Source organism: Malurus melanocephalus, unplaced genomic scaffold (assembly GCF_030028575.1).
Source record: "Malurus melanocephalus ecotype Western Australia unplaced genomic scaffold, MMel_1.1 scaffold_339, whole genome shotgun sequence".
In the NCBI taxonomy this organism is placed as follows: domain Eukaryota; kingdom Metazoa; phylum Chordata; class Aves; order Passeriformes; family Maluridae; genus Malurus; species Malurus melanocephalus.
The window spans coordinates 352209-364433 of NW_026623571.1; the positions used below are offsets into that span (position 1 = coordinate 352209).

A 12225-nucleotide genomic window follows, 5' to 3' on the forward strand; every position below is an offset into this window, starting at 1 on the left:
ATACATTGAAAACTGGGATGAAGCAAAACAGACACATTAAGTACAAAGAAATGTTTACTACATACAATATATTATCTTTCAGGAAAAAGTTTCCCTCCCTGCTAGGAACTGTATTTGTTATTTGTTCAGAACCTTTGGTCACATAATAGGAGGACATCCCTGTCACAACTGCCACCCCCCTACTCTCCCTCTGGAAAGACACATCTCCATGAAGTTCTTGAACCACTTGCTGTTAATCACATTATTGCTTGGCTTTGCCTGTTAACCAGACTGATCACCAGAATCACGCCAGGCTGACAGTGAAGGTAACTCCCCTCTTCTTGCCCATCCATAGCTTTACCACATTTTGGCCAAACTAGAACATAAAGGAGTGCCTTGTAYTGCTGGCAAATTCCAGAGAAGCTTTATGGCATACACCCACCTCTGCAAACAGGGCAGGAGATGTCCTCTGCCAGAGTTCCTCAGTAGATCACTGTTGGTTTCACTCWCAGCAGTCCAGGGGCTGGCACTGTCCCTGTCATGAATAGATCAGCCATCAGGGGTGGCACTGGGATATTTTACACCCTGCAGGAACAGTTCCTTTCTCCTGTCCTGCACAGCAGCGCTGTCTTCATGTCACTCAGACCCCAGCTTTTCCTGCTCACACCCTTTGTGAGTCAGGGGAAAAACAAAAGCATTCAGCACGAGGTTATTAAACGGTCCTGAGCATCAGTTCCAAATAGTCTCTTAAACTTTTTTAAGGCCACTTATTGATATATATYTAATATACATTACATACAACTCAATGTATGAGATCATGCATGTATACTTTTTTTAAAATACCATTGCATTATAAAATATTGCTCTTACACTATTTTAGCTTTTTATTTTATTCTTACCTTTTATTCTTACATTTTATTATTTTATTCTGGCCTTTACACAAAGACATCAGGTAGAAATATTTGGTTTGGTTTGGCTTTCAATTGAGACCATTTAGCTAATGTACAACTTCATTTATATGATCTACATTAATTACAGAAAAACAATGCAAAAAATGTAGAATGTGATTGCAATTATAAAAACAGTGGTTAAGATTTTCCTAGTCTTTCTTACCTTTTTTTAGAAAAAAAAAACTTACCTAGAGAGCTGTATTATTGATAGTATAGCAGCAACTTCCAATTGAYGAAGTATGAGACAAGCAATAAAATAAAAATTAAATTTACTTGACTATTGCCAGTTATCAAAACTACTTTCCTTGCAGTGGAAGACAACTATTTAATTTCTGAGGTTTCCYCCCACCCCCAGATAATATTTACACATTTATCAGGGTCTGCTTTAAATGATTTACAAAGTTRCAACATTACTCACAAGTCTTCTGCAGTTGTTGGAAAAGTCAGGATCAGATATTGGATATCAGATATTTAATGTACTGTATAGTTTAAAATACAATTTTAATCTTTTTTCATGTCATGCCACCTCTTATCCATCTTCCAGTGAAAAGCTTCAACTACCCATCTATTTAATCTGGAGCTATAAAATTCTGACAGTTTCAGAACACTCCTGAAAACAATATTCTCTTGAAGGATGTAGACAAGCTACTATAAAATGCAGAATACCCTCGCAGGTTGGTGGCTGGAGACTGGAATTGTATCTGTCATTTTCAACAGCACAGAGTTCTGATAGAACAAAAGCAGGAAATGCAAGAAATCTCAGAATGTATTGTYACCTGTATAATTTGACTTTCTAGTATTTTAACAGTACTTTTCTACATAAGAACTGATTTGGGCTGTTGGGAATTATTTGCTTTTATTAAATGCCATATTAACAACAAAGAAAAATTGAAAAAAAAAGAAAAATAGAAAAATCTCTATTTTAATTCTGATGTGTAAAAGTTGACATAGATTCCTCGGTTTTATATTACTGTGGTGTTTTTTTATTAAATAATATATTGCATATAATGCATATTTGGGGGGGAAAAAAAGCGTTTTCTAATAAGATTGCTCACAAGAAACATTTAAACTGTCATGGTTTTGTTCGATTTTTTTCATTTTCCATTTGAAGTTACACAAAKTAATTTGTTAAATAGATCATGACATCACAAGATTATAAAAGATGCCAGAATATTTAACCTAGAGTTTCTTTGAAACAAYAGATTATTCATTCCTGAAAATAATCCACTTGTATTAATTTAACACAAGTGGCTTGTGTTAAAGAGAAGCATGGAATCAATTTTAACACGCTTTTGGACAGTTAAAAACAGGTTTGTAAATTCAGTTTCCTTTGGCATTTCAACTTTTAGTTAAGCAAAGTTCCTTGCTTCATACAAACATACTCACACACACACACACACACACACACACACACATCAACTACATTAAAACAGAGATTAAAATATCTGATCATCAGCAAACTTAAGAAGGGCTGCCATGCAGTCAGCACGAGGAGAAACTAAATATCAGTGTTTGGAGGGCCCAGGTTATGAATGATACATTCCAGCACCATTGGTATTATCTCAAAAAAAGAAAACAAAAGGAGATTAAAGTGTCCTATTTTCATGTAACACATATTACCCCAAACAGCTGAATATAAATTTCAAGGACAGTATTCCTGCGTATAAAAGATACCAGTAGAGTCCCAGAGGAATAAATCACGTAACATTTGTAAATCTAGGCAAAAACAATGTTCTAAGAGCTGACACTGGAAGTCCTATGCAAATGCTTAATCTCATTTCTGTCACCACATCTGGACAGAATAATGTGCTGGATTATTTTCTGCACTTACTCCATCTGTMTTATGGAGAAGGTTTAAATTTTCAAGTCTCATGATTCAACACCTTTCAAAGGTGGTAAGATCTTACCTTAGAAAGCTGCTGCTGAAGACACCCGTGTTTAAACAGCCTACTGAAGTTGACTGGACTCTGTACCAAAATAAGAGACAATTTATGAAATGACAGCCTAATGCATTGATCCCGTAAATCCTGACAGTGATGCATCTTTAAAATATTATCATCTGCTCTATCTCTGGACACTCTATAGTATTCAAAATAGAATAAAAAAGCTGGGAAAGCCTGCTAGTCAGGTGAAGCTTTTCTGGGCAAGGAATCTCTTTTCTGCACTGCTGGAACCTGAATGCAGCAAAACAGGGGGGTACCTTAGAGAAAGCTTTTTTTTGAGAGATTCTGCTTGCAAAATCTCTCTTTTGCTGCACCTTGCCAGCCTGAAAGCAGGAATGGGGCTGGCATTTCAGGAAAGCCGTGTACACAAATGAACACATCCTGAACAAGAACTTGCTTTTCACATTCTTTGAGCCTGAGTTCAGCCTAACAGGACCTAGTGTAGAGAAAGATTTTCTCCAAGGGATTTCCCCTGTGAATGCTCTCTTTTGCTGCATCTTGCCAGCCTGCAAGCAGGGGACAGGGCTGGCATTTCAGTAAAATATTTAAAATCTTATAAACTAACCACTTCCTTTTACATGAAATGCGACAGTATTTACAAAGATGATCCTAAATATTAGTGTGAAAACATGAAATTCAAGAATCATTAAAGAATGCAAATAGCAACCCCTTTGGTCACAACCAGGTTAATTTTTAAAAAATTTTACATGCAAAATTACTGTATTTGTTACTAGAGTTTTTAAGTTGCAGGGTTTGTTCACAGGCACTTCAATTACAAAATCTTCAAGTAGCATAGGTGCTTTCAGTTAAAAAATTTACAGTGTGACCAAGGACACAAAAAGGGATACAATAAGGGACACAAAAAGGGAAGAAGTTCCAGTAGCTTCATTTCCCTTGACTATCCTGCCCATAACCTCACCTGTGTTAGGGAGGGAGTTCCACCCCTTAAACCTTCCCCTTCTTTGCAGGTGCAATGTGTCACCAATTAGCAAAGGCTTTAAATGTCAGAGCAGGAAGGCAGTTCTTAGTTGCTCTGACTGCAGGTTTTGTAGATGGAGACACTCCTGGAAGAACTCAATTCTGCTTCCAAGCTCCTAATTGACTTCAAGGAGATGTATGAATATGAGAACCGCCTAAAAACCTTCACCAAGTGGCCCTTCCAGGAGAACTGCAAGTGCACTCCGGAGAATGTAAGTCTGACCGAGGCTACTTTGCCTGTGCCTCATTTTTTATATACTGTGACTGAATGTGAAGTCTTTATTAAGTGTATTTGTGTTCAGGAGTCTACTAAGCCTGAAGAAGATGAAATGTTAAATTCTCCAGTTTTTCTGTGTTCCCTACTCAGAAATACTGTAGCAGGATTAACTGTTTTTTTCTCTGTTCAGTCCACTAGTCTACATATAGATTTTAACAGTTACTGTTCCTATTTCTTTTACTTTTTTTGTTCCTGTCATTTAAGAATTCATTTCTTGTATTATCTAGTCTTTCTAATTGGAAATGTCTGTTCAYGAGAAAGCAGCCCACATTAGAGTAAACAGGTACACACACATCCATCAGGAAGGATGAAGTAGCAGAATGATCACTACTCAAATTCAAAAATTAAAATTATTTAAATAAAAGATCCACCTGACTTTGGCACACACATGACACTTCCAGCCTGAACCTTAGATGAGTTACCTGAGAAGGTGTTTGAGAACTGAAACAAACTTAATTTTTAGTAGACAAGACTAAACACAATTCTAAAGCAGCAGGAAACATGAGCTGTGTGTGGGATAAGGCTCTAAACTTCTAAACTGTCCCCTGCAGATGGCAAAGGCTGGCTTCATCCACTGTCCAAGTGCAAATGAACCCGATGTGGCAAAATGTTTCTTCTGCTTGTTAGAGCTGGAGGGCTGGGAAGCGAAYGATGATCCATGGTAAGCACAGATGTAACGCTCTTGAAAAGTATCCCTCCAAACTTCTTTGGTAATTTTACCATGAGTTACTGCTGTTCCACAAAGCTGGAAATTTATCTTGCCCAGTAACTTTGAAATAATTCAANTAATCTGAGATCCACTAAAATCTGTTCCACATTTTCTGCATGTTACTTTTTCTGCTGATAGACAGCACAAGTACTGAGAAGACGTGCTTGTTCAGATTTCTTCATCTCCTGAAATGTAACTTTCATGGGTTTAGCATCTCTTCTTATTTGGGTTTATATTGCAGGGAGGAGCACACCAAACGTCACACCTGTGGATTTTTATCCCTTCCTAAGCCCTTTGATGATCTGACAATGGAGGAGTACTACATGCTGGAGATGACACGGCTGAGAACCTTCATTGTAAGTGTTAACCACATAATGTAAGAGTCTAAGCTAGAATATAAACAACAATTCCTATCGTTAAGATTTCCAAACATCAGCCAGAAACAATTGTCTAAGGCTAGAACATGACTTATTCTTAAGTAATGATTTATGCACATTATTGGCTAAAAAATCTGCACCTAAGCACTTCTCAGTGTAGTTTATTATCTGGCTTTTGAATGCAAACCTGTTTCCTTTAAYGTGGTTTTCCAACAACTTATTATASCAGAAAAAAAMCAATATTGGGTGCAGTAATCAATCCAGGAAGCTCAACAGCTCTATCATTTTCAGCAGGGAGGAGCAACATATGTGRAAAGACAAAATTTGACCAGATTATTGCTTCACGTATCTAGCTTTACACATAAATGAGCCTAATTAATCTTTCAAACTTTAAAGCCCATTTCAAATGTTTTCCAGTTATCCGATTTTACTCCTCCCCACGTCTGGGGTTTCACACCATAGTGYTGACATGCAAAAAAGCACACAGAATGGAGCTGCTCAGGTGATCAAGATCAGCTGATCTTTGATACAYGAGTCCTAATCCTATGGATAGTAAGCATGAGGCACAGTAAAATGTTCTGCAYCTTACTTGTTGGTGGGTTTGCACAAATAAGATCTTTGTTTGCTAGTAATGTTCTGTATTAAATACATACTTGGCGACTGCCAAGGTTAAGTACTTAAAGTCCCTGTGAAACAGATTAAACTACAATAGAACTAGGATTATGTGGCACACTGGGAGCAGTCTRATAAATTAAAAAGTGGACTGAGAAGGTGGTGTTATCTACCTTGAACTGTGAATGATTTAGAGCAATGTTAAAGGTACAAAAGGGGTCTTGGCCATAATATGACTTTATTTCTAAGTACAGTAGCTAAAAAAGCTTGAAGAGAAGCAGCAGCTTCAAGTGAGGACACTTTGTCCCCGAGGATACCATCAACTATAGCTGGGAGGGCGGTGCACTAGGGCTCATCAGGGTTTGCTTGCCATCATGAAGCACTGATACCTGAATGCAGCTTGAGGAGAGGGATTGGACTRTGGCTGAACTAAAGTTAAACTGATSMAYTGAAAGGCTCCATTTCTTGCTTTGATTCAAGTGCAAAATTGGCAGGCGCACAATAAACTCTTTTGAAGAAGAGGTGACTGCAACAAGGCAGAGGCTCGTGGATTATTTTGCCTTCAGACCCCAGATGTCAGCASAGCTGCCTGTTGGGGATGAGCCAGCAGCCCAGCAGCCAGGAGGCTCCACTGCCAGGCAAAACAGGCCCAGGACAAGTGAACTGTGAAGTCTGCCTCTAAAAGTGTCTCTTAATTTGGTACAAACATTCCTCTCTTTACCTGAGTGTGAATGGAAAGCTAAAGAGGTGTGTGAGGAAGTGTGTGTAGAGAATTGCTCTCAGCCTCTCTGGATCAGAGGAGTGAGTATRGACAGTGATGGCCTGTCTTTCACAGTGTGCTTTCTGGGCATGGCTAGGTGGGGAAACTAAGAGTAGTCCCCCTACCCTGCAAGAGTATGAAAAATGTCTAAGCAAATACTTTTATTCTGTTTTTTAGCAAGTTGCCTTTTTTTGGAATAAAGATTCACTACTGTAAGTACTTTCTGTGATCTGTGTTAAAACCTTATACCTAGACAGACTCAAATCAGAACACTTCTGCTTCAAAACACTCTCCAGAAAACAAAATGGGTGTCTGCAACAATTTCTTTAAGCACCTGCATTACCTGCACTCCTGCTTATCACTAAGTTATTTCTTGATCAGATAAAATTGTCACAGATAATGACATCCACCTACAAYAGCAGATGCACTGAATAAGGGCAGACACAAGGCGAGTAAGACAGTCTCAAGGAATAGCTCTGGGAATTTTGGTGTGAAACTGAAACAACAAAAGCTAAAGGCCTATTCAGTTCTAAAAAGTTTTTTCATTACAATTTCAAACTCACTGGGGTTCTTTTGAAATCTTGTTATTTCCTATTTTCCTTTATAAGACTGTTGTAGAATCAAAATTTATGCTTCCAAATATTTTTGGTTTTTAAGATGCAGACAGACCTTTCTCAGTAAGGTGAAAGTTTTGTACATACTTTGGCAGGTCTCAGGCAGTGAATGAACAGCAGCTTTTGAAACTCCCCCAACTTGTCTTTCCACTCTTCAGGAAAATCCACATRCTGGAGATCCTAAAAACATGTATTTCAACATTCTTTAGAGCATTTGTGAATTCCCTATCCTGAGCGTAAATTATCCCTTGGCACACGTCTTGCTAAAGTATTCTTTCTTAAGTTACAGAAGCTTTCTTTAAAAAAAATACATGTTTATCTAAGAAGCTTCTCTTATATTGGAGAAGTTTGGATTATTATCTTTTAAAGATTTAGAGTAATTTTTTAAGTTCTTCTCTATAAAGTGAAGAAGAAATGGTGTGGGGGAAATATTTGCATCTGTTTTAGTTCCCTATTTCTGTTAGAAATGTATTTGAGTGGTAGTCTTTAATGTTACAATGACAACATGCAATCAGTGACAATCACATTACAGTATTGCAAGGTAACTGTGAGTTAGGTTGCAGCTGAATGCAGAAAATGATGGCAGAAAAACAAGAATCAGAAAAAGAAAGTCAAGGAAAGCACTGGAGAACTTGGTTTGTAAATGGCCTATGACCAACAGAGAGGGAGCAGCAGTGGGTGTGTGGTGGAACTTTGTATTAAACTGGCAGCAGAGTATTCTCGAGTACTCACAYAGAAGTGTGAGTATTAGAGCTACATATGTGATGGTGCAAAATGCTTTTACCCAACAAGTAAAATGTACAGCACTTCTCTGCATCAGGCCAGTGACAGGTACTGCCATTCCTTTTGATCTGCCATGCAAGGGTCACTAACTGTTCTCAGCTTTGGTGTCACTGTGAGATTCTTTCGCAATTAACAGATTATTTGATTCTGTAGAKCTCATTGCATTGAACACAATTTAAAGGAAAACTCTGGTTTGGCTGCATGAATGCACACAGAGCTATCCCACACATCTTGGATCTTTACTGCTGAAAGTCAGCACCTTTCACTTATTTTAGCTATAGACTAAAAAARCCTCTAATCCCAGCATGCATAATGCAGTCCCCTCTCTGTCTCTTTTTCCAGTGCCATCATTTCTCTCTTCCTCGTCCAAGTAACTATTTCCCAAAGAAGAATTAAAGCCCTCAACTTGCTGTAAYTTTTTTTCTTGTAAATGCCAAAAGAAAGCTTAATTTTCACTATCTGTCCCTTTCCTGCAGTCTGGTCAAGTGAAAGAGCTTGAACTGCTTAGATCCTTTAATATCTCTCATTGTACTCTTTTTGTGCATTTCAAACCAAAAATCCATTCTTTCTCTCTGCATACTTCAGCCCATTTCCTTAGATTTCTAAAGCCTTGATATTTGCAATCAATGAAGCACACATTTATTTAAGGGTTTAAGAAGTCCTGCATCATATGACTGAATATTGGTGACAAATTTGCATCATTTAACAGTAAGAAAAATTAATTACCAAAAGTGGACAGCGTTCTCTGAATATGTAGTCACATATGGAGAAAAAGATAGAAGGGTAACTTTTTATTTATTGTCTGAATACCTTGAACACCTCCACCAAAATAAGGTGAAGTCCATTCAGGTGTTTTAAAAYGCAGTGTAAGAATTTGCACAAACTACTTCAAATACTTTTTTTCAAGGTAGAAAGATGCAGCAAAGTGCTAAAGCTTTTCCCCAATTACCTAGGCCACCAATCCCTTGGCAGAGGATCACCCCTGGATCTCAGGCATGCTGATCATTCTGAAACCTAAATGGGATCTATTATAATTTTAACAGAAGATCAAGAATGAGAGCAAGCTCTGTTGTTTGAGCTGTTTCTCCTTTTCAATCTTGTGTTTCAACCTATTCTTTTATTCCATTCAGCTAAAACAAATACCTATTTTTTAATATTATTCCTCTAATAATTACTGGGTTATTATTAGCATTGTCTTTTTAGTTATGGTTCCTCATYAGTAAAATGGATGTACATACAATTTATGCACAAATTACTGACACAAAGATGACTATAGAGCAAAATGTAAACTTTTTTCAAGTCACAGAAGTAACATGGTTTGCATGAGAAAAGAATTATTAAAAAATCTCAGCACAGAGCCTGTTGTAAAAAGAGGTTGACTAGTGAAGATAACTCAAGACAAACAGTGTTATGTGAATCRTTAATTCACAGAGAATTTTCTGTGAGGCTGCCTGCCTCTGCCTTCCCTGGGTAAAATCATCAAAAGGGRATTATGCCAAATATTCCCTGGGAATGACTGATGTAATCCACACTGGCAGCTTCCTATTTCTGCTGACAGAAAAGTTCTGAATCCAAGTGTGATGATTTTATTTATTGTTTATTTTAATTTAGGCACACAGGCATACAGGGGTTTTTTTAAGATGTAAAACAACAGGATTTAAAGTCAATGAGTTAGATTTACAGAACACAGACTGCCTTGGTGGTGAASGTTACCTCAAAGGTACATTCAAATATGATGCCACTATATTAAGTTTTGATTCAAATGATTGCTAACAACATCTTTAATTTAACAGTTCTACTAAATTTATACTGCTTAGATCTTTCCCTGTCCCTAACTACATTACAGGTAAAAAAGCCTAATGTAGGTTTTGCATGTGAGGTGACTATTGTCTTGTGAATATTTTTATTTTTAAAAATGGTGACTAAATTGCATCAGGAGAACCAGACTGGGAAAAAGTGATAAAAGTTATTAATTAAATAAATTTGTGACTGGATGAAAGAATGACAGTATTGCAAGGTRAAGTATTAGACATGAGAAATGTCAACRCTAATAAGGTGATACCAATCACTCAGCAGTGTAAAGAAAATGTTGGCAAGGAGGAATAAACAAATGGCAGGAAATCTTCCCTGCTTTTAGCCAAGGAATCATTTTAAAACTAACCAGAGTTGCACATTTATTTTCAAAATTCTCACCTTAACAGATGTTCCAGCAAGATAATGTGAATTTCCCAGCTTAGTTGTAATACAAAAGCAGAATTCAGGAAGAGACTTAATGTGGATTCTTCAAGGCAAATGCAGATACTCCCTGACTGCTTAAATGTCTTTGATAAAAGTGGCTCTAGGAAAGGATCAAGTTCTTCTCCAATATTATCCAGTAGCACTTCAAAATAACAATTAGTAGGGCTTTGTTGGCACTTACACTACTGATTGACTGCTCTTTACAATACCTAGGGATAGTGTGCATTTACAGCATGCAAACAATAAAAATAGTGAGAAACAGATAGACATAAGGAGAGTATTCAGCTGGTTGAAAAATGAATCAAAGAAATGTATTCCTAATTTTTTATCTAATATAAATTTGCAAGAAAAAGCAACTAAAATGCTATCACTGTTACTGCTGCCAGTGACTGAGAGCAGTAGATTAAGGCTACCATTCTTAACAAGGGAAATAATAACAAACTAAATGCCACAGAAACCATTTTGGGTAAGTAAGACTGAACTAAGTTCAATTTTCACTATAAGCACAGGAGATTGTCAAAATCAAAAAAGAAATAATGGAAAATAAACAATTTATCCCTTTACCTGTATCCAGTTAGCCTTTAAAAATAGCTGGAGTTGTACCTGTGTTTAGGAATATCTGTGTTTAGTCATTAATTTATTTCTCTTTGGAGATAACAAGATTACTTGCAATCAAGATGCTACAGCAAACACAAGAATCTTTAATGATTCCAGCCTAGAAACCTAGTATTTATACTCTTGAAAATACAAATTAAAATATTACCTTTTAGAAATAATATTCTTCTACTAATAAAAAGAAATGGCAATTCTCATAAAGCATTTATATTCTGTTTAATTCATATTGTGCTAAAAAATGTCTTAGTAAAGTATTAAGTATAACCTGGACTGATGGCTTCAATTACTATAGCACTCAATTCAAAACAAGGGGGGAAAAAATAAATCTATTTTCCTTAAGCATGAAAATATTGGATACTCATTTTTTAGCTAATTGTGCCTCCTCCAGGTCCGTCGGTAATCTACACTTTCATTAGTTATTAACCTTCCAGGATTGCCAAAGTGAAAGCACTTTTCCAGTGTTGAAAGAAATTGAGGGTCACTGAGTTTGATTATATGCAAACTCTTGTTTTTTCCATGTTTTTTATTCATTTGTTTGTTTGACAGCTCCCTAAGGAGCCATCAGCAGAGGCCACCTTCCTGCATTACTGAAGGGAACTGTCAAAATTGAAATGTAAGTTCTGCAAATRTTTACCTCGAAGTACTTCTTTAGGCAATTTATTCCAGCAAAAGCACATCAGTATGAAATAATAGTAGGTACATACTCAGTACAATCCTTGATGAATTCAGGAGGAGATGGATGAATCTTGAAGTTTTTTACAAAAAAAAACATTCTCCTCTTTCAAAGAATGTCCTTAGAATGAGTTCTTACATCCTAGAAAGTTTAATCTCATTTAATTTTATGCTGAATTCAAAATAATACCACTCTGAAATTTTGAACTTTTTAGCAGTTTTAATACAGTTACGTGTTCAAGTGAGCATTTTCAAATTAAAACAAATGAAAATGGATATTGTGGAAGAAAGCACAAATTTAGGAGAGGAAGTTTTGGTAGAGAAATGAAACCTGAATATCTGTCAGATGAGGCAGTAGCATCAGCAGTRGTAGAAAGACAATCTCACAGTACAAAAGAAGTGCTCACCAGTGCTCAAAAGTGGAAGAATTGCTGAGCTCCCAAATTTCTAGGTGTAGAAATCACTAGAAATCACTCAGTCACTTCTGAGGACTCCCAAAGGGAAGCCCAAGGGAGATAGAACCAGATTACATTTTAAACATAAGCTGATACCAGGTGATACAGCAGTTGTAAACTGAACAGAGTAAACTTGGGTGTTAAGTACAGCCTAGACCAGACAATATTTGTGTAATTTGTTAATAATAATTTTGTCCGTTCTTATTTTAAAACAGGCATTTAACATTTGAGAAAAGCTCATCTAAAACCTGCATTATTTCTTT

At 36.6% G+C, this 12225-nt stretch overlaps 1 protein-coding gene across 1 annotated transcript; it reads left to right on the forward strand.

Annotated features, from left to right (window-relative positions):
- Nucleotides 1–3745: 3745 nt before the first annotated feature.
- On the forward strand, nt 3746–6804 carry LOC130580484 (baculoviral IAP repeat-containing protein 5.1-like). Its single transcript, XM_057378016.1, has 4 exons — nt 3746–4062; nt 4679–4788; nt 5078–5192; nt 6306–6804. Exons 1-4 carry the CDS (start codon nt 3925–3927, stop codon nt 6492–6494), a joined length of 552 nt encoding a protein of 183 aa, XP_057233999.1. The 5' UTR covers nt 3746–3924; the 3' UTR covers nt 6495–6804.
- The last annotated feature ends 5421 nt before the right edge of the window (nt 6805–12225 follow it).